Source organism: Pistacia vera, unplaced genomic scaffold (assembly GCF_008641045.1).
Source record: "Pistacia vera cultivar Batoury unplaced genomic scaffold, PisVer_v2 Contig346, whole genome shotgun sequence".
NCBI classification, from domain to species: Eukaryota; Viridiplantae; Streptophyta; class Magnoliopsida; order Sapindales; family Anacardiaceae; genus Pistacia; species Pistacia vera.
The window spans coordinates 276,154-299,403 of record NW_022196164.1 but is presented as its reverse complement, the minus strand read 5'-3'; the positions used below and the strand labels follow the sequence as shown (position 1 = coordinate 299,403).

The window sequence follows — 23,250 nt, the reverse complement described above, 5'->3', positions numbered from 1 at the left end:
TGAGTACTTTGTAATAAAGTTTTCAAATGTAGAGCTCTAGCCTTTGATCACTCAAAATTCATGTTCAAGTGTAAGCCAAATGTCAGTAGACGTCGACATTTTGACACAGAGCTAAACATGCATTCTGAAATAGATGCTAATAACCAAGTAACAAGGAACTTACCAGTGCATTTCCAAGCTAAATAAGTTGGATTAATACCTGTCCAGTACTAGATTTTACCTCATCTATTGACCTAGATTCAGTTTGATTCACTAAGATTCAGGCTCAGACACAATTAAAGGTTTTGGACAGGAGATAAAACCTGTTAGTGGCATCAAGCTCATGTGCTCTTACTGCAGAAAGAATTTGACTTCAGAATCGATAATTGTCTCTGTAATTATCTCGTGTGAGCTTCAGATGAACCACCTGGAGACGTTCGAAAGCTGAAAGAAAAGGTCGGGGAGCTCTGCATGACTTCATTCAAATTACGGAGGAATTGCTAGATGAAGAAAGTTCGCCATTGACGCTAGTCTATGGCTCTGATACCATGAGAACTTGAAAAAATAAACTGAAGTTTCTAGAGAAAAGCACTTTCATAGCTTTATTTTCTAACTGAATGAAATGAGCTTACATGAGATTTTTTCTTATACAATTGAGAAAGAGAAAGACGTTACGATAATTGAAGAAAGAGTAAAGTGCAGAAAGTAAAGAGAAGAGTAAAGTTAATATATTGAAAACGACATCACTTTGCATTTAGTAAAGTGCAAAGCAGAAACAACACCGTCTTGACCTTTTGCTGATTATTGGAGGGTCTGACTTGTTAGACCTTCCTTCAGTTTATAAAGCCACTTGAAGTCAATTAGCTTCTAGTCAGTAGGTTTTGGGACCAGAGTCCAAGTACTGTTCTGTCTTAGATTTCATCTCCTCCTCATTGCTTCCAGCCACTTTTTACTATCTTTTGAACTCACAACTTCCTATATGTCTCTGGTTCAGACCTCAGTGTCCTACCCCAGCCACAAGGGCTATATAGATCAAATCTGCATAACTGTATCTGTTTGGGGGCCTTATTTCCCTTATGACTCTGTCTTTGGCTAGTTGGTAGTCTACTAGGTTCTCATCTGTTCTTCATATTGTTCTCAGGCTGCTCAGTTTCTTCATATTGGTCCCTAATGTTCTACAGTTTGGTACTTTATGGTTCTGTTTGTTAGGTTGTTATAAGTGTTCTGTTAGGTTTTGTGGCTCCACCTCAAACTGTGATCTCTCTGTTTATCAGTAGTTCAGGATCTGTTCTTGTTACCTGCATTGTCGTAGACACTTTGCAAAAGAAGGTTACTTTTAAAGAACTACTCTCGGCTTATTATGATCCTAACTCTTGTACATTTCTCTCCCACAACTATAAACTTTAGTACCATCCTGGTACCTAGGAAGACACATTTTAGAGACCTGAGTTCAAGCTTACCCTCTCTTGCATGTGCATATTCTGCACACTTAGGTGGTTTAGGTTAGGTTTCCTTCTAGACCATCTCTCTCAGGGCATTTAAAACCTATTGAGCTGGATGGACTTCTATTGATCAAATAAGTAGCTGTAGTTAGGGCTTCTCCCAAAAGGTCTTGGGTAGCCCACAGTGAACAGAGACACCTGACTCTTTCTAGGAGAGTCCTATTCATTCTCTCTCGCAACCCCATTCTGTTGTGGTTGCCCTAACAGTTCTATGCCTTTGTAACCCCTGATTTTGGCAGTAGGTGTCAAACTCTATTCAGAACTTCAACCATTATGCATTCTAAGGGTTTTGACCTTTCTATCCAATTGTGTTTCTACAAGGGTTTTCCAACCTTTGAACTTGGTTAGGGCTTCGTCCTTAGTCCTAAGGAGGTATACCCATACCTTTCTACTATAATCATCCACTATGGAGAGGAAGTATATGTTCCCTCCATGTGATTTCACCTTTTCTGGACCCCAAAGGCCAGCATGGACATAGTCTAGACAGTTTGCAGCAAGATGAGTTCCTTTTTGAAAACTCATCCTGTGTTGTTTTCCAAGGATACAGGTTTCACAAAAATCTAGAGCAGTTATAACATCACTACCAAAATAACCTTGCTGTTTCAGTGCATTCATACCATTCTGGCCTATATGGCCTAATCTCAAGTGCCATTTTGCTGCAGCAGATATGTTAGTAGACAATAAAACAGAATTAGAAACATCATGATAGAACTGTCCACACAATATATAAAGCCCATTTTTCTTAACCCCCTTCATTAACACATTTCCATTTTTGTAGACTTCCAAACACCCATTTTGTGCCTTAAAAAAACAACCTGATTCATCCAAGGTTCCCAATGAAATTAGGTTATGTTTTATTTCAGGTATAAACCTAACCCTAGTTAGTAATACTAACTTACCATTATTCACCCTAATGGTTATATCCCCTATCCCTTGAACCTCACAGGAGTGGTTATTCCCCATAAAGACAGTTTCCTGCTCCCCAATTTTAAGTCTTTGAAACCAGTCTTTGTTAGGGCTCAAATGGAAGCTACAACCTAAGTCTAGTACCCATTCACTGCCTCTAGATGTATAAGAAATGGTAAGGGCTTCTGATATTTCTAGGTTACTACTAGAGCTGGCTAGGTTTGTCTCTGTACTATTCTGTTTATTCTTTTTAATCCAATCATAGCAATTTTTCTTTAGGTGTCATACCTTGTTACAGAAGAAACATTTCCTAGATTCTTTCTTAGTTCTACTATTTCCTTTACTATTCTTTTGTTTTTAAAACCTACATTTCTCTGATGGGTTTTTCCATTATCTTTACTAGATTGCCCAATCTTAACTTTACCTTTCACAAACAAATTGCTACCATTACGCTTCTGGATCTTTAATTCTAATTTCCTAGATTTTAGTCCAGAAACAATCAGGTCCACAATAGGTACTGTCCCACTATATTGGAGTGCATTCTTAACCACTAAATATTCTTCAGGTAGGGAATTCAATAGAATCATAGCAAGGCTTGAATCTCCTAGTTCTTGGTTAGTACCTTTTAGGGTTAGGGTCATTTTTAAGAATTCGTCAAGATTGTCATCTAGGGATTTACCTATGTCCATTTTATAAGAAAATAAAGCACCTTTCAAGAAAGCTAAATTAGGGGCAGATTTAAGAGCATACAGAGATTCGAGTTTACCCCAGAGTGGAATTGGAGATTCCACACCATCCACCTTTCGCAGCACGGTGTCTGACAGGTTCATAATGATCAAATTGTATGCTTCTTCATCCACTTCTGCCTTTTTCTTTTTCTTTTCTTCTGGCCATTTGGGCTCATCCTTTTCAAGTGCGATCCTGACCTTGTTGTGAGATAACAAGGCCTTCATTTTCTTTTTCCATGTATTAAAATCGATCTTCCCATCGTATTGGGAGATCTCCATACGAGTAGTGCTCATTATATTGTAATGACAGGGCAAAAAAGAAAAAACAGTTTAAGAAGTACGTGGCGTTGTTATACCAGAGGTTGCCAAGTACTGCCAGACAATTTTTAAGGCGGTCACTGGTGTTCCAGCCGAAATACTCTTAAACAGATTCAATAAGATTTGAAACCCTAATTTGAAAGAAAACCCCCAAATTCTAACGAAACCCTAATTTTGATTTTGCCCAAAATTTGTCGATTCCTTATGTTTGTGACCTAATCTCAAGAATTAATCCTGCGATTCAGCAAGATTTGAAGTCCTAATGATCTAGGAACCTTTAAATCAAAAACCCCCAAATTCTAACGAACCCTAATTTTCGAATTCATCAAGATTCCTAAACCTAGATACACCTTAGACCTAATACAAGGCTCTAATACCACTGTTGTAAATCCTCTTAATCAAATCAAGCAAACATCAACTAACAAACACACAATCAACGTAAACCAAACAGATTCAACACACAGTATTTACCGTGGTTCACTTGTTCAATATTGAACAAGCTACGTCCACGTTGAGCTCCAGAATATGGATGCTCGCTGCACTTACTATTACGATCAAGAATGGTTACAACCCTCAAACTCTCTCTCTTACAAGATTTCAACCAAGATCAACCAGGATTTAGAGTAACAATAGTAAACCTACAATCTGTAATAAGGACACTACACCAGGTTCCCACCCCACTAAGAAACACAACTTAATGGACAAATTTCCCGCAGATTTACACCCATACAACAAACCCTAATCTTGAACCCTAATTTGTAACTTAGAGAGATATCAAAACAGAGAACAAGAAACGCGTTACTTTGAAACTGAAGAGTCATCAGCTTTTATAGGTTTGACTCAACTTAAGTCTTTAGCTGTCAGATCTGTTCTCAAACCAACGATCAGGATTGAGTGTTGGTTTAAGTCACAACGGTGTCGTTTTGGACTTTCTTGGCTTAAGTTAAACGGTGTCGCTTTAAGGGTTCACATTTAACAACAACAATTAGTCCAAAAGCCATTAGGATGTCCCCACCCGGACATACAGTTATTATGGAAGCTGACTGTAACAACTTCTTTCTACTATTATATTCATAAAATATATCAATAAAAAGACAAGTATATTTATCAAAAAGGTTGGGTCCAAAAATTTTCTTTACTTAATAAATACATTCTTTACATAGTATAACATCATTTGTACAAAAGACTCTAAAAAAGACAGTGGACAGTGCAGTCAAGTCTCCCCGCTTGCCGACGTCCATCCGACCACGTCCTCACCTATGTCCTGAAAAATAGAGAAAACAATGGGGTGAGCACAAAGATGCTCAGTAAGTAAATCTTCTACTCTATAATCCCCGAACAAATCTGTTCATACTCTTGTTACTTTCTCTAATTCTAGTTCTCGCTATTCTTTTCCTTCTTTCTATTCTCATCACCCATGGAGAATATCATAACCATGCATGGACGAGATATTAAAGCATAACAATGCATTTTCTTTCTTTTCTTTTCTTTCTATTCTCATCACCCATGGAGAATATCATAACCATGCATGGACGAGATATTAAAGCATAACAATGCATTTTCTTTCTATTCTTTTCTTATTCTTATTCTTTGCCGGTCTTGGTCGATGCATGGATTTGGAACCCTTGGTCATGTGAGTGTACTCTCTCTCTCGTGTATAGCCCTCATCCGCATGTATTCTCACGGCTATACAAATTCTGTTTCTCATTCTCATTCCGCTCTCTCATGGCGGGGACCGCTCTCTCTCATGGCGGTTTACATGCGGATAACTTTACACTCATGGGTTCCCCATCACACGACCTATTTTCTTTTCTTTTCTGTAGCATTTAGTAATCATTTAATTCTCTAGTGCTAATTCTTTCTTTCTTTTTATTCTAAGAGAATTGGTTCTTTTCTTTATCTCTATTCTTAGAGAGTTTCTTTCTCATTTCTCATATTTCTTTCTCATGTGATTACTCAATTAAACATATGCATAAGGATGGCTCATGCCTAAAATCTTTCTTATATGCATTCATGACATCCAAATATGCTATGTTGCATAAAGTAAGGTTCTCTACTTCTACTCATGCTTCTTTTAGGCATTTCATCAAACAATATGTGTGCATACATAAACTCTATTCTATCTTTAATTATACTTCTTTCTTAACCATTCAAAATGTCCGGAGTTCAACTCCTTTAAATCATCACACATCCCTGCAAAGAAAACACACTTCAAATATTCCCCTCAAATTCTTCTTATTCTACCCATACTTTACCAAAATTTAACAACACAATCACCCTTCTCATGGTGGAAATTCTTTCATATAACAACATTGAACTCATTCATGAATTCATCAACTCATTTCAAACATAAAAATTCAAGCCATGGATAATATATAAAATCTCTACACATCATTCATCAGAAATCACACAACTTAGGGGGATTTACTTACTTTAGCTCAAGGAGAAACCACTTAAGCTCTCTACTCTTGATGTGCTTGAAACTTCCTCTTAAACCTTAAACACAAACTCGAATAAGGATTCTACTCTTTCAACAAAAAACTTACATCTAGAGTAAGGATTCTCACACTTTTAGTGTTAGGATCAACTGTAACAATTTACTCGTCAAAGCTCTTCAAAGATCCTTGTGAAAATTGAATGAAAATTTGAGAAGAATTGAAGGATGAAAGAGGCAGGGTGGTGAAGAGCAAATGAAAGGGTTTCTAAAGCTAACCTTAATATCTCATATTTCTCCACTCTTTCCTAATATACTTGCTCCTTCTTTGAAATTCACACCTAAGACCTTTCATTCTTTGCAAAAACAACCCCATTCAAACTATCTCCATGCCATTTCCTTGCATTTCACTCCCCACACTTTCGCTAATAAGGGGGTTAGAATGGTCATTGGTCCCAAAAGGAAAAATTCTCTAAAACTCAAGGGAAACATTCAGCGAGTCTTCGCCGCGGTGAGCTAAGATTTCTTACGCCCTGTCGAAAAAACACAGAACTACACGGGATGTAGCACTTCATCGCCGCGGCGAAGCTTCTTCTTCGCCCCAGCGAAGCTGTAACATCAAGATTTTGCCAACGCTTCTTCTTCGCCCCCGGCGAAGACTTGTAACATCAAGATTTGCCAAAGTCTTACAAATGTTTCAGGGCAATCCTCAACCAAACCAAATACACCCTTTCAACTAAAGGGTAAACCAAGCAATATTAACAACCTACAGACTCAAATGAGGGAAATCAACAAACACAAGCCATTCATAAATCTTAATACACGTACCTCAATGGGGCGTTACACCGACAAAACAAAACATAAAACTTTTACACCAAAAAGATTAGCTTGGGATGAATTATTAACAAACAGATTGGAAATTAGAAAAATTATGCCCTCCACAAAACTTTACATGAATCAAAGAATGAGATACAATAAATAATACAAGAACCAGATGGTACAATAAGATTAAATTTGGAGAAAACTCCTTAGAACAAAATCAACACCACATTACCTACAAAAATCCTCACAACCCTAGGATTGAAGAAATTGTTAACCATAGGCCTTCGTCAGCCAACTTCAACAAGTCAATAGTAGGAGTCAATTAGTGCCCCTCCAGTACCAAAACCTGCATATGAAAACACATAAAATCCACCTAATTCACCAACACAATCAGAAGGTACTAGGAAATTATAGTCAAATCAACACAATAACAAACCTTTTGATATTAACACAAGAAGTATTAAAACAAAGAATTCAACTACAAAACCATAATAAAGAAAAAAGACAAAATTTTTAAAAAATTAATCTAGAAGAAACCAAAAATACCCTCAGATCTGATGAGCTACAATACACAAGAAAAATAAAACAAAATATTTATTTCTTAATTGCGTTAGTAGAAAATAGAAACATTTCAAATTTAAGTGAAAGAAACTATTTTTAACTACTAATGCCAACAAATATTGGCAAACATCAACCAATAAGAACTATTACATCTGTCCATCACCTTTAGAAGAAACTAAAATAGAACATCAACAAGAGAAATAATAGCATAACACATTTAAAAAAATCTAATATTATAGATGATAATCACCAAACCACCAACTTTACGACGACATCAACAAATTCAACATAAAACAAGTACTTAATAAATTTCTCCACACTATGAAGGCAACAAATGAATAGGATAGAAGATAATACTACAACATAATACACAAATTTCAAAAGCCCCCGGGAAAGGATAGCGTAGTAGGGAAAATTCATAATTCACATTCAACATACACTTAGGAAATTCAAAACTCCATTATTCACAAAAAATATGATTAACACATGTTTTGAAACCTTGAGCATTCCAAAGGAAGAATATACTTAAATTCAATAACACATACGTATTGTTAGAAAAATATTAGGATAAAAAGACTTAGTGAATATCATCCTCTAACATCAAACATGTAATATCCTTTCACAACTTTAGCCCAAACACCAAACAAAATCATAGGAAAAGAAAATATTTTATTACAATAATAAAATAAAAAGAAAATAAGTTGGAAATGCAAACAAGAAGGATACGATGCTTTGAAATGTCCAAGCACGAAAAGAAACAAATAAAAACGTCCTGCATTAGAATCCCAATAGTAATCCACATCAAAAGTATCATTTGAAATGCTACCTCTCTCAATGACCTTGTACCCTAAATTATTCATCCAATCAAGACAATTCTAACAAAAACTTGCCAAAACTCAATAATTCTTTATAAGAAACTCGCTAGATATTAAGAGTAAGCCTTTACAAAATTGTAATAATAGTGACCCCTGTAAGCTTGCTACTGTGCAATGAAAATCAATAAATTGATATCAAAATCTAAACCAAGTCATCTAAATGTTATCACTAAATCAAAAGAATTTTTATTAGATATTATTTGAAAATTCAAGATGAAGATAATTAAAAAAGAATAGTTATTAAACTTAAAGAATTAATTTTATCTGAAGGAAAACAAAAAGAGGTAGATTCTTACAATTTTTAACAAGACAATTCAAAAGATTTTAGACCCAACAAGTCACATTAGAGTGATTGCAAGAAGAAATCAATATTCTGAAAAATCAAGTTAAAAATTACAAAACGATAATATTGAAATCAAGACAGATTTATTATGTTTAAGACCTCCAAAGAAACTATAGGACAACCATCAACCTCAAATCAGAATTAAAATAATAGAAGAAATGAAGAAGCATGTATTAATGAAATCTCTCGAATTCAATGTTCAAAAATTGCAAGTTTACATTAGGATCAATGTCTATCAATAGTTAGTCTTATTGACACAAGCCTTAGTAGTACAGGACGCGATCAAAATTGCATAAGAGAAGATTAATTCCAACAAAATATTATTAAAAAACAAAAGAAAAAATATACTGAGCTAATGGTCAACAATTAAACAATTAATTATAAATTATCTAATGCACAATGTAGTATACAAAATTGTTTGTATTAAAAGTACCTTTATCCTCAGCAAAGATTTAGAGTCAAGATGTTATATTAGGTAGCCCCTTTATGACTCCAATTTACCCTTTTACAGTAACTGATAAAGGAACTCACGACCATATTTTAGGAAAAATGTCATATTTGAATTTGTTAATCCTCATTAATAAAGCATATTAATAATTTAAAAGACTTGTCAAATATCAAACATAAATCTTATTAATTATAAGAAAAAACAAATTAATTTCGTAAAGGAAGAATTAAAACATGAAAGGATAAAGCCACAATTAGAAACTCCAAAAATTCAAGAATTATAAAAAATTTAGAAAAGCGATATTCACGAGACATATGCTCGACAATTCGAATGCCTTTGGGATAGAAAACAACACGTAGTTTGTCTTCCTTGTATTAAGAACTTTGAGAGAAAAAATGTACCAACAAAAGCTAGACCCATACAAATGAATAAAAATTACTTGAATATTGTCATAAAGAAATCAAGATTTACAAATAAAAAATTAATTAGCCCAAGTAAATCCCAGAAGGCTTCTGCCTTCTATGTCAATAATTGCACAGCCAGAAAAGGAATGGGAGTTCCAAGTTAGTAATCAATTATAAACCATTAAATAAAGTATTACAATGGATTAGTATCCAATTCCCAATAAAAAGATTTAATCTAACAGATTATATAATGCCAAATATATTGCAAAATTTGACAATGAAATCAGGATTTTGGCAAGTTAAATAGATGAACTAGATAAATACACAAAACGGTAGTTAATGTTCCTTATTGGTCAATATGAGTGGAATGTTAGCCTTTCGGATTAAAAAATGCACCTTCAGACTTTCAAAAGATTATGATGATATTTTTATCCTATATACAATTACAATAGTAATATGATGATGTCTTAGTTTATCACTTGTCAGAGAGTAAGAAGACAAATTGTCAACATATTGCTGGCCAAGATTGAAGACATCCATCAGACTTACTCTTTCACAAAGTATACAAGTGTCAAGCTCCCCTAACAAAAACAACCGAGTTTTTGTAGGTTCCATTAATAAGAGTCTAATCCTTTGCCTGCCACCTTCAAAGTAGGTCTGTAATGCCCCACTCGCGGTATTGTAGCTAATGTTTCTTATTTTGCTTTTTGAAGTCGGTTTATTATTAATATGTTTGGTTGGCCCTTAGTTGAAGGATGGTATTGGTTTGGTTGCGTGTTTGCCTTGGAAATTATTAAGAATTGGCGAAAATTTTGGGTGTTACAGGCTTCGCCCAGGCGGAAAAAAGAAGCTTCGCCGCGGCCGAAGAGGTTGTTTTAGACTGCACGTGAGCTGTTGCGAGTGTTTCGCAGGCCAGTGACGGAATTGTCTTGCGTGGCGACGGGTCAGCTGAAAAATTAGGAAGTTTAGATATTTTCTTCCAAGGGCAATTGACCATTCTACCCCTAATTAGTGGGAAAAGTGGGTGAGTAAAATGTAGGAAATTTCATGGAAAATATGTTGGTGTGGGGGTTGTTGTGATGACTTAAGGATATAGATGAGGATTGCCCAAGGAAGAGTAAGGGCAATATGAGAATGCTTGCCATAAGTTGAGTTAAAAGGGGTTAAATCATTGCAAACCTTTCATTCTTCTTCTCAATCCATTCTACCTTTCTAACTTCCTTCAACTCCTCTTCATTAGTTCAAGGATTTTTAGAGGGCTTTTTTGGAGTGATTAGGGTGGAAAATTAAGCTAAGGCATCATAAGGTAAGGATATCTTGCTTGGATGTGAGGTTTTGTGTATATTTGTATATTAAAGTTGTATGGTTTATTGTTTAAAGGGTAGGAAAAGTCAAGCAAGCAAAGGAAAAGAAAGTACTAGGAGAGTTTCCATTACAAGGCTAAGTAAATCCCCACCCAAGTGAGATTTGAGAACTTTCTTGAGTAGAGATTTAATGGCAATTATGCATGCATGTTATGTGCATGTTATATGTTATGAAATTGAGATTAATATCCATGTTGTGATTGAATATACTTCATTAAGAGAGTGTTGATATGTGATGCGAAGAGGTAGTTGAGTTGAGGTTTGGAAGGTTTTGAGTAAACACTTTTTAGAAGTGTTATTCCTTGGCAGGATTATAGCTATGTGAGCGGGAGTTTTCTCCCATTTGGGATGGTTAGAGAAAGGAATAGAGGATTGTTATAGTAAAGTCTTATATGCACTTGAGTTGTTTGATTGAAATGCCTAAGAGAGGTTTGAGTATGGAGGTAAGCCTAAATTCTTGCAATATTGCACATGTTGGCATCTCATAAGTGTATTAGGGGAACGGAAAGAACCTCCATATGCATTAATGTACATTAAGGAGGTGACTTAAGAAAGAGTAGAAAACTTTGTGAAGAACTACTCTAAGAGTAGAGGAATGAGAAGTGCTAGTGCTAGAGTAGAGTGAATGAGAAAGAGCCACTAAAACAGGTAGGTGCTTTGTGATCTCCACCCGATAGCTATGAGAGAGGGTTGAAAATGTGATCTCCACCTGATAGGTATGAGAACGGGTTGACGCTTTGTGATCTCCACCACGATAGTTATGAGAAACGGGTTGATGCTTTGTGATCTCCACCCGAAAGTCATGAACATGGGTGGTGCTGTGTGAACTCCACCAGGCCGTGCCTTCGCAAGATGAAGGCCATGACATATAGTAGAGAGTTAATAAAAGAAAGTTGTGTGAAAGAGAAACAGAAACAGAAATTGTGTAAGGAAAGAATTTAGAGAAATATACGGGAAAAGAATTTCGGCTCGAGAAGTAGAGGACTTACTACTGGAGCATTATTTTGTGCTCACCCCGTTATGTTTTCCTTTGTGAGTTGCAGGATCTAGGTGAGATTGCAGTCGGTTGGGACGTTCAGCAAGTGAGGAGCGCAATAGCCACATGTCCCCCTGTTTTGAATGGCATTTGTAAATGATACTCTTTTGCTACAAAGAAGTATATCATAATACAAGAAAATTTTGGGCCATTTACTTTTATTATTGTACTGCATTTTATTATTTATACAATAGTTATTACATTTTTGGTATCAAAGCAAAGATTTTGGGATTGGACATATGTAGTATTCTCTTCGCCACGACGTCTGCTAACGCCGTGCAGGTGACCACCAATACCGAATGTGGAAAGAGGCCAACCAGTACCTCCCTCGTACAAGAACAGCAGTTGAACCGATTTACTGCTTCTAGTCAACGTCAACCCTTAGAGTTTAAGGGTACTCCAAGATCAGTAATAGCAGAAGATGGTTTAGAGTCCGTAGAATGCACCACAAGTTTATTCCCCATGACAAGACCGGGAGAAGATCCGGCGTATGCGAGTTTTTGTTTCGGGGTAATGCCCGAATTTGGTGGGGAATAATGGAAGAAAGCCATGATGTGGCAACGATGAATTAGGAAGACTTAGGCAAGAGTTGAGGCGAGTATAAATCGAGGACCAAGTTCATGAGAGCGTCCAAGAATTTATTAGCTTACAGCAAGGTCGAGTACGTGAAGAAGTACTCGGTGAAATTAACTCTCTTGCAAGGTTTGCACCGGGAATAGTTAGTACTTCGGCATTAAGAGAGATAAGTTTGTGCACAAGTTGGAGCGGAGTGAGATAGCCTAAGATTGATGCGTGTTTACTAAACAATGCAAAAATAGCAAGTGCACTAGTAGCCTCAAGTATAAATGAGGGGTAGGATATGTGCCCACGAGGACTGCAGCAAAGCACTAATTTTCTAACGTTACAAGTTTGAAGCAACGAATTCCTTGGATTGGTGGGAGCAAATTGTAATGAAAAAGAAGCAAAAATGAAATTTAACAAAGATTAAATACTTAAAAAGAAGGCAAATGAAACACAGAATATCAATTAAGCAAACGGGTTAGGGTTTTGACTTGTTTGGACTTTTATGGTTAAATCGAAGAGTTACACTATTTTCACATCATGCGCAATGGTTGCTAAATCGGATTCACTAATATGTTAACATACCCTCTCGGGGTTATGCTTTAACCGATTATCGTATGTAACCTTCCGCACCCCAACAAATGAAGCGTAATAATTCTAAATCATTAAGCACAAGAATCCTAAATTGTTTCATTAATTCTTGGAATCTATCTCTAGAATCCAATTATATAAATGGAGGATTACCCAGAAGAGGAACATGAATTATTTCTCAACCATCATCATGTTCCCCCCCTCCCCCCTCCCCATAACACTACAGCATTAATTTCAGCAGTTAGTAGTAACACACAAACCAAAGCGTATTCACATGGAAATAACATACAATCAAATAACTTAACCCATTTAAAATCCAACTACACCATCAAAACCATAACCCATAGAAGATTAGTTCATAGATAAATAACAATACAAAACGAAAAAAAGTCAAAATAAACAAGACGTAAAATATGAAACTGAGATGTGAACGCATCGAAATCTCCCCAAAAGATGAATCTTCTAGTCAAAATCTGAATCTTCCCTCCTCAACAATCCGAAAAAAAACTCAAAGCTTTACTCTCAGAAAAGGTTAAATAAACCCGGCCTCACCCTAAAAAGCCTGAAGATCCCTCAGACAAAAAGGTAAGTTTTTCTTTTATACTTAGTCCAAAAACCTAGCCAAAAACACGCACAACACGAAACTGTGCGTTTACAAAACTGAATAAGTTGACTGTCGCCGCGGCGAAGAATGAAAAATTCCACATCGTCTCTGCCTTACTTCGCCGCGGCGAAGACAATTTCTTCGCCGGGGCGAAGCTCCTTCAAAAGTTTTTAAATTTATAGAACTGCCACTCTGCTTGCTTCTTCGTTCGATTCTTCGATTTTCGGCTCTCTTCCTTGGAAACAAGCTTCATCGTGCATTGTCCTGCTCCGGAACTCTACTATCTTCTGAAATCCGCTCATTTCTGAATCAAAACTATCCAGTTTTGTCTTTATTCGCTCAAAAACTCCATTTTAACCTGAAACTCGAAAAGTAAAGAATTAAGCACCAATTCAGGTAAAAATGCACTAGAAAGTACCTGAAATCCGACAGAAAGATCAAATAAAAACTGTATAATTTATGGATTATCAAAGATATAATGACAAGTTCTGATCCCCCTCGAAGTGAGGCCTGAGGCGGGCAATGAAGGTAGAGATTTTCGAGAAAAAAATTCCCCCAGTAGGTTTCTCGACAAGAGGACCAAGTGAGCCATCCTCCATCCCACAGAGAGAGAAATAGGAAGGTGTGAAAGGCAAGAAATGAAGAATCAGAAGAAGAAGTTTTAGTTTAGACAGAACAAAAAAGAGTGGAAGAATAAGCGGCCCCGGATGGAAGGGTTTCCTCTTTGCCTTAAATGTGGGAGGAACCACCCAAGAGAATGTCTGAGGGACCAAAGAGTGTGTTATAGGTGCTGACAGCTAGGGCACATGATGAGAGATTGTAAAGATTCACTTCCACCACCCACATAGAGTTCTGGAGGTACTACGAATGCCAGGGTGTTTACAGTGGCACAGGGTGAAGCAGAGACTAGTCCATCAGTCGTCACTGGTCAGTTATTATTTCATTCAGTTCCTTTATATACTTTAATTGATTCAGGAGCCACTTATTCCTTTATATCGTATGGGATGATTGAGAGGTTAGGTTTGAAACCTATTAGAGTGACTCAACCCATTAAGATAGATCTTAACACTTTGTATGTACCAATCGTTGGTGTCTAAATCATGCATCAACAAGTATATATTTCTTCCGATTCTAACAATAGAGTCCAGTTAAACGAAAAAGAAACCTTACTGAAGAGTCTTGAGTCTTGACTCGAGAACAGGGACATTGATATGGCAACCGTTCAAGCACGGTAGAGTTAATTACACGTTTCTGTGATGGCCTTGTCCTCATTTTCCAGGTGCCCTGGCCAGATCGACTATCAGCCACAAACACAATTAGGATGTGAAGTTAGCATCTTATTTCAACTTCATACAGATTCTAAACTTTACTAGTTTCATTGTTCTTTGATTCCTTGTAAACAACATGGCAACTTCTCACATGCGGCATCTGGAATCTGAGCCTTTTAAAAAGAAATTCGAACTTAAAGGGGCATCTTATTAAATTCGAAGCATAATAGCAAGATTAGCACACGTTCCATAGGATTTCGAATAATTAAAGTGGTTCATGTTGCAGTTTCAGATTCTTATCAAAATTTCTTATTGACAGACTAATTTCTAATTGCATATCATATCGTCCATAACTAGCCAGGACAAAATTAAATGAAAAAAGTAAACCAATAAATGAAAAGATATAAAGTTGGGACACCATTCAACTAAAAATTATCAATCTCATCTGTCATCCACAACTTTAAAGAATCTCACCCATTCCGATGAGACAACTTGGGCCTACCACCGAATAGAATTTTGGCAGGTTATTCTGACTCCTTGGTGTTGTTTCTGTATATATATCCACTCAACTCTCCACTCATAGTTCTAATATCTTAGCCAAATTACTAAACATCCTTATCTTTTGACAGGCAAGGATGAAACACCAACACGTCTCCGGTGATCATCATCAGGATTCAAAGAGAACGATCGGAGAAAAGCTTAGGGAGGCTCTGAAAGCGGCCAGGGTTGCTGTGGCTGGAGATGGGATTGAAGGAGGGCATAACCCTTCATTTACAAGAAGAAACGAGAGACGAAAGCCCAGCTATCGTGCAGAAGATCCCATCAGAACTATGATGTTCTTGGGATCATGGAGTCACACATAATCTGTGATTGTGAACATTGAAATGAATTACTCACCATCAAGTTGCATAAACAACTTTTGGATCTTGGAATCAATGTCTAATGGTTCATGAAAACTTTGGCTGATGAGGGTTTATTAAATATATTTGTTCAAATATTATATGTATGTATTATCGGCCAACATATTAAACCTGTAAAATAAGCGTGTTACCTAGTTTGGCTAGTGTAATAATCAAAGAAAACCTTTCCATGGAAATATACAGGTCATCCTCAACTTTTCCTGTGTTGCGTATAAATGGAATTTACTTTACATTGTGTGTCCATTTATGCTAGCTATATTAAAAATATCTGTAGTCCTATTAATGAGACTGATTTTTAGCAATTTTGCAAGTATGCTTGAAAGATAAAGATTTATTTTCAGATATTTCGAAGTATCATCTCAACCTTTCAATTGACAATCAAGTGAGTACAAAGAAGAATATGAAAAGTAATTTTTTGTTTTCTTTTACCAGTAGTAAACTTAGAAAATCACCTGTTATCGATAAACGATTCGTAGGAGATAGCTATACCTTAGAACAGCAACACAAAGAATATAAATAAAGATGTATAAATAAGAATAAAATCTTGATCATAAAATATATTTTTAATTGGATTGATAAGGAATCGTTTTTTAATGTATATATAGAAATCCTATAACAGCTTACCATATCAGCTTATCTCGTAGTTTGATTGGTTATTGATTTGTCGTAATCCAAAATGCAGGGAAGATTTCTCTCATTATTCTTCCACGTTATGTATGAACCCAACATAGTTATTCAATAATTCCCAGTAAGGACATGTTGAGACAAAAAGGCCAGGGCGTGTTTAATTCTGCACCAGCTGTTAAATCCATCGAATAGCATGATCCAGGACCGAATCAGTGCCAAATCAATCCGGGAAGCCAGGTGTACATCGTTTGCGATTAAGTTACGGGTCAATACTCTTAGGCTGTAGTTGGTATTTGAACCACCTAATATTTCTGATGACGGCAAAGCTGTCGCTCAGACGATCCTATCTGAAATTGCTAATTATGCAGTAGAAATTACTTGAACATTTTAATTAGAGTTTGCTTTACCAGGGGCCTGTGGGCTTTCCTATGAACAGGTCCAGGCCAGGTTGCGTAGTCTTTGAAGGCTTTGCTATGGGCTGTAGGCCTCTGGCTTAATTCGTTTGTTGGGCTCATATCATGTTTCCATAAAAGCCCATTTATGAAGGATACTAATTTTTTTTTTTTGGCTGCTTATGGGGTTCAACATAACATTAACTACGGTTGAGACAAGTAATATAAGCCAGGTTAATTTTATATTTTTATCTAATCCCTGATATTTTAGAAGCATCTTTTATTTAAGTAAATCTCCACAAGTCCAACCAAGATAATTTAAATAAATAATTAACTTTAGTAACTAATATTGGGTAAATCCCACTTGAAGGGCAGCATATCAGTTACAACTACTCTAACCGAAAACACTCACTTGAAAAGAACATCAATCTAATACAAGGAAAATTAGAATCATATTCATTTCTCTCCTGTTCTCTCTAGTCATCTTCGTATTATAATCTCACATTGTATTGTTGGCTTTACTTAATGTCTTAATCCAGGAAGTGTGACTTAAATAAGAGTGACATGGAAAGATATATGCCTTTCTTCCTGTAATCAAAGATTAGTTGTGAATTTGCTACTTTTATCACCAACTTATATTAAATTATTAATTGGTAACGCAAAGTGGGTAGACCCCCGCTTTACAAGAGCTCTAATGACCCTAATTACGCTAATCCATTCATGGCATTTTCCTGCTATAATTCATAGAACCATATTTTATATCAAAACTTAATCTATATTTCATACCAAGTTTAAAAACAGTATACACTCTTTAATTAAGTTTTGTCGCTGTACATCATCGTACTTTTTTTCACAGATATGGATTATTTTCAGTTGATTTGTACAGCAAATATCAAGTTAATTTATACTTGATAATTAGTTAAATAAATAATAGTTCATAATATAATATGGTAATGATTCGTATTGTAATATCTTTTAAGTTGAGGATAGAAATTTATCTACTTGTATGATTATGAGATTATCAAAATGTTATGGAGCTTAATTAAACTAACCAGACAGTAACCATGCCTGAAAGTATGTACATACTGTTTATTATCCAGCACAAATACTTTAAGCAAATCATATACTAAATTTATCAACTTATAATATATAGATTGATCACGTGATATTCCTGCAATTTCATTGACTCTCTTCTCTAACCCACAGGACTTGTGTCTATAAAAGCAACTTATGGCTCCCTCAAGCGTGCACTTATAAATCTGAATCAGTAGCTGATCGTTTGGTTAGATATGAATTTAAAGGAAATAATGGCTACTTCATATTTTCTGTCTGCGTTACTTCTGAGTATGAATATGGGTATGGTCATGGTCAGTGGTGATCCTTATTGTGGTCCAATTGAAGCTGATGATAAGGATCTTGTTCATGTGGCTCTCAACTTGGAATTCTTAGAAGCTGAATTTTTCCTGATTGCTGCACTTGGCAATGGTCTTGACTCTATAGCTCCAGAGCTGGCAGAGGGCGGTCCTCCTCCTATTGGCGCCAGAAAGGCCGACCTTGACGACCTTACCAATCGAATCATAGAGGAATTCGGTTACCAGGAAGTTGGTCATCTCAGGTCGTGTTTTCACTTTCCTCCTTTTCAAACAGTTTTTTGTCATGAATAATATAGGATATTGGGTAATCATTTATAATAATTAATTAATTTAGCAACAAACAAATGCTATTGCAATATTAATTTTAATTAATTTTGAACTAGCTTCTTGTTAATAACTGATGTCAGGGGCATTTCAGATCAATTATAACAACCATTGGTGGATTCCCAAGGCCTCTGTTGGATCTCAGCCCTCAAAATTTTGCCAACCTATTTGACCAAGCAGTTGGTTTCAAATTGGATCCTCCATTCAATCCATATGTGAATACAATCAACTATCTCTTAGCATCCTACGCTATTCCTTATGTAGGACTTGTAGGTTATGTTGGCGCTATACCGCAACTTCTCAACTACACTTCTCGAAGAGTAAGAAGTAGAAACCTCTATCTCTGTGTTACTTCTGAATATTTTGATTATTTCATTCAAGAACCTCGTATATAACATACATTTTCACCTTTTACACATTTATATAGTTAGTTGCGGGGCTTTTGGGAGTGGAATCTGGACAAGATGCAATATTGCGAGCGTTACTATACAAGAAAGCTGATGAAAGGGTGTTACCTTACGACATCACAGTGGCTGAGTTCACTAACTATATCTCCGACCTTAGGAATCGGCTGGCCATGTGTGGTATCAAAGATGAAGGACTAATAGTGCCACTAAAACTTGGTGCTGAGAACAAGACAGAAAGTAACATCTTATCGGCAGATGTTTATTCTCTATCGTATGCGCGAAATCCGCAAGAGATTTTAAGGATAGTATATGGAAGTGGCAGTGAATACAAAGCGGGTGGATTTTTCCCCGATGGTGGCAATGGGAGGATTGCAAAAGAGTTTCTTGCCAAAGCTTAATTATGATGAGCTTTTACATGGCAACGCTTCTGGGCTGTGATTCGGAAGCTTACAATAAAATTGAAGCTGATGCCTATCAGCGTGTGACCAGTTCTCGGCTATGAGTGAGGACTGAGAAGCCAGCTAAATATAAGTCGAATAATTAAGCTTATAGTACTTGCCAACACTTGTTTATCAATTATGACTATAACTTGAATCATTAATTATTAGCATCTCGCATTGATCTTAGTAAAACTATATACTATCAATTCACAATATTAAATCGTATTTTACTATCTCATCTCACAATAATGACATTTTAAATTCTAAAGTAGAATTCAGTCTAGTCATTAGTTGGTAATTGGTTATTTGTTAGGAGATCACCCAGCGAAAAACATACATTCGAGATGAATAACATAATAATATAATCACACTACACAAAGAGACACGATATTTACGTGATTTGACATAATCCGCTTATATCCACGGATGAGAGAAATCCACTATAGTTTCATGAACACGAAATACAAGAGTACATAACACCCTAAACCTGGTATATAAAACAGAGCAGAAACAAACCTAGTTTCTAACCACGCTTAATCCAGTACCTAGAGTGGAAATGATTTTAGTTCCTAAGACACTCTTCCCATGGTGTTTAATAACCCTTACATCAAATACTCTATGTTCTCACATTCCCTTATTCTGTCATAACTTTGAATTGGTCTCACCCTTATATTTATAGGTAGTATATGGGATATTCTATTTCTAATAGGATTTATATTTCAATTCTTAATTGGACTCTCATAATTCTATTCATATTTAGAATTATATTCTTTACTAAAGAGTTTTTCTAGAGATATACAATTTTACATGGGAACAAATAGGAAAATGAGCCACAATATCTGATGTAAACCCTCTAGGTGAATTACCCTAGTAACCCACGAACTCAATAGAATAGGAACAAGTTGGTTTGCTAGGAACGTGTTGAGGATGATCGAATTAGAACCCTAAGGAAACTAAGTCCTTAAAACCCTAATCTTGAGACGCCACAAAGGTTGATCACTCCCTTTGATAAGTCGAGATTCAAACATTCAATCAAGAGCACAAGAAGGCAAGCAAATAGCTTTCTGAAATAAACTTCAATTGATAATAATATGTCTCCCTCCCAAAAAATAACATGGCTGCCCCTTTTTATAAAGAGCAAACTCTAAAAGAAAACCCTAGCTAATTGAAAAATGGGTTGGGCCTAAGTACAAGTGAATTGGGCCTAAATAAATCTTAAATAAATAAAAGACTAAAGAAATCTAATGCTAATTAAAACCTCAACAAAAAAAAAAAAAAAAAAAAAAAAGCACAAGATTAAATAAACAAAAATTAATTCCTAAATTAATCCTTAAATCCAACTTGATCTTCCAAATCTACCCCTTGCATAAAAAGATAATAGACCATCCTTGGTGAAGTTTTGAAATCTTCGAATTTAGTCTTAGAGTCTTCTAATACAGTCTCTTTATATTGCACTTCCATAATCAAGCCTTGCAAAGCCTCTTTCATCCTCTTTGTCTTTGCCCTAGTCATTGGACTGTCAATTCCTTGCAAAAGATCTTGAGAATATTTGGAAACATCAACTTCGTGAACACCTCAATCTCCATTAATATCCTAACATTATTCTCCTAGTAAAAAATCTAAAATAGCAGGTCACTCATATCTTAAGTCAATGAATTCTCTCATAATAATATTAAATTAAAAAAAAAATTATCCAGAGGATGAGCATTAGCAAGATTATAATTTATAAATGTCAAAAATTTTCTTTTCAACCACTTTTGAAGTAAAAAACGCTACAAAAGTCAAATTTTTTTGCCTTCTACGCTTCCTTTAATTTGAGTAATAATGTTGTGTAATTGTGTTAGTCTCTTCATATTTATATTATATTGAAGTTAATTAGGTTATGGTAGCTGAATATATATGACTCCCAGTACGTAGGCAGTTGCCCCACACTCACACTCAACAAATTTCTCGCAATCTTTACAGTAGTTAATTATTTGGTCCACTACTTACCTTAAGCTTCCTTCGATCATCGGGTTCTCCAAATTAGGCAACTCCTATTGTCAAAAACCCAATATTGGTAGTCCCATTTTCATACGCAACTGCTACGGCATGCAGTTTGGTTGATTCTCGATTCTGAGCTTTACTTTAAGGCTAGCCAAAGTTACAGTATTTTCATATATGTATATATTTGTAATAGAAATCATTTCAACGTGTTGGGATGGATGCATGTAATGTTCTAACTCAGTTTGCTAGAATCAGGTCTATAAAAATATGTCGTTGTGACGCTCCAAAAGATATTAATCTTAAATTAGTTGCGAGTTTGTTCCATTGGTTAACCATCAAGTAACCTCATCATATGATTAATTAGTAAAAGCTTTTTCAAAGGTTAGCTCTCCTGACTAAATTACGCTAATCTCTCTAGTAAGTAAAAAACTTATATTTATTTGAACAATCCTTTTCATAAAAGTTTGCTTGAATCAGTTGGCAACATTAAGTTTTTGTCCTCTCTCATATATCTTATTTTTAATCTCATCTATCTTTACATTAAATATGATTAATAATTTTTAAATACACTAAATGTTTGACATACATATACTAACTAATAATACCACATTAACAATTATATTTCCCAATAAACAAGCAAGCCAGGAATTCTCTCTCTCGGCTGATTGTTTCTATAAAGCTACTTATTGTCGCACTCTTATGCAAGCTCGAGAAATTAGTCTAGTACTTGATCTCTTTGTTTAGTTATGTATTCAAAAGAAAAAATGGCTACTCCGTATTTGGTTTTTGCCCTATTCACTACAATATTGAATGTCCAGATGGTCATGTGTGCTCCTGCTGCTTCCTGCGGACCAATTATAGCTGATGATCGGGATCGCATTCAAGTAGCTCTCAACTTGGAGTTCTTAGAAGCCGAGTTTTTCTTGAACAGTGCACTCGGTAAGGGGCTTGACAGTATAGCTCCAATGTTGACAGCCGGTGGTCCTCGTCCGGTTGGTGCTAAAAAAGCCAATCTTGACGCTCTTACGAATCGGATCATCGAAGAATTTGGTTATGAGGAAGTTGGTCATCTCCGGTCAGCTCTTTAACTTTCTGATAATGTTTACTAATATAAAAGCGTTATTTAATATCAATAAAGTTTATTTATTCCTTTAATAATAGTTTTTTATTTTCATTATTTAGGGCTATTATAACAAGAATTGGTGGGTTCCCAAGGCCTCTATTGAATCTGAGCACTGAGAATTTTGCTAATATGTTTGACGCAGCAGTTGGTTACAAATTGGATCCTCCATTCGATCCTTACTTGAACACCGTCAACTATCTTTTAGCATGCTACCTTATCCCTTATGTGGGACTTGTCGGTTATGTTGGCACTATTCCAAACCTTGTCACCTACACTTCTCGTGAAGTAATAAATAGAAGCCTCCTCTCTCTTTCAAGAAACTATATTTATTTTTAGTTAATGTATACAATTAACCTAATTTTCAATTTTGTAGTTAGTTGCAGGGCTCTTGGGAGTGGAGTCTGGCCAAGATGCAGTGATAAGAGCATTGTTATACGAGAAAGCAAATGAGATGGTGCTACCATATAACATAACAGTGGCAAAGTTCAGTGGCTATATTTCCCAGCTTTGGAACCGGCTGGCCATGTGTGGCATCAAAGATGAAGGGCTAATAGTGCCACTACAACTTGGAGCCGAGAACAAGACAGAAACTAACGTCTTATCCGCGGATGCAAATTCTCTTTCTTATGCACGAACACCACAGGAGGTTTTAAGGATAGTATATGGAACTTGCAGTGAATACAATCCCGGTGGATTCTTCCCTAATGGTGGCAATGGAAGGATTGCAAAAGGATTTCTTGCCAAAGCTTAATTACGAGCTTTTACATGTTTGATGCTTCTGTGATCCAGAAAATTTAGTATAAATTGAAGCTCAGGCCAATTTGGACTACTTTTAATCACTGTAAACAGCACTCAGCTATATATATATATGACCGAGAGAAGCTATAAATAAATTTATCTTAATAGCTTATATA

The 23,250-nt window shown here is 35.8% G+C and overlaps 2 protein-coding genes across 2 annotated transcripts; both read left to right on the top strand.

The window, feature by feature from the left end:
- Positions 1-17,948: 17,948 nt before the first annotated feature.
- On the top strand, positions 17,949-19,359 carry LOC116139054 (desiccation-related protein PCC13-62-like). The gene is made up of 3 exons (XM_031424732.1): positions 17,949-18,298; positions 18,475-18,700; positions 18,808-19,359. Exons 1-3 carry the CDS (start codon positions 17,973-17,975, stop codon positions 19,183-19,185), a joined length of 930 nt encoding a protein of 309 aa, XP_031280592.1. The 5' UTR covers positions 17,949-17,972; the 3' UTR covers positions 19,186-19,359.
- A 2,511-nt stretch (positions 19,360-21,870) lies between these two features.
- Positions 21,871-23,250, top strand: LOC116139024 (desiccation-related protein PCC13-62-like). Its single transcript, XM_031424705.1, has 3 exons — positions 21,871-22,288; positions 22,396-22,621; positions 22,710-23,250. The coding sequence occupies exons 1-3, from the start codon at positions 21,960-21,962 to the stop codon at positions 23,085-23,087; spliced, it is 933 nt and encodes a 310-aa protein (XP_031280565.1). The 5' UTR covers positions 21,871-21,959; the 3' UTR covers positions 23,088-23,250.

What these genes read in the sequence shown, in the direction of transcription:
- LOC116139054 (XM_031424732.1), top strand. Translation starts at nt 17,973, where the DNA reads ATGAATTTAAAGGAAATAATGGCTACTTCATATTTTCTGTCTGCGTTA. An exon ending in CAGGAAGTTGGTCATCTCAG is followed by an intron (nt 18,299 to 18,474) that starts GTCGTGTTTTCA and finishes GGGGCATTTCAG; the next exon opens with ATCAATTATAACAACCATTG. An exon ending in TCAACTACACTTCTCGAAGA is followed by an intron (nt 18,701 to 18,807) that starts GTAAGAAGTAGA and finishes ACATTTATATAG; the next exon opens with TTAGTTGCGGGGCTTTTGGG.
- LOC116139024 (XM_031424705.1), top strand. Translation starts at nt 21,960, where the DNA reads ATGTATTCAAAAGAAAAAATGGCTACTCCGTATTTGGTTTTTGCCCTA. An exon ending in GAGGAAGTTGGTCATCTCCG is followed by an intron (nt 22,289 to 22,395) that starts GTCAGCTCTTTA and finishes TTCATTATTTAG; the next exon opens with GGCTATTATAACAAGAATTG. An exon ending in TCACCTACACTTCTCGTGAA is followed by an intron (nt 22,622 to 22,709) that starts GTAATAAATAGA and finishes TCAATTTTGTAG; the next exon opens with TTAGTTGCAGGGCTCTTGGG.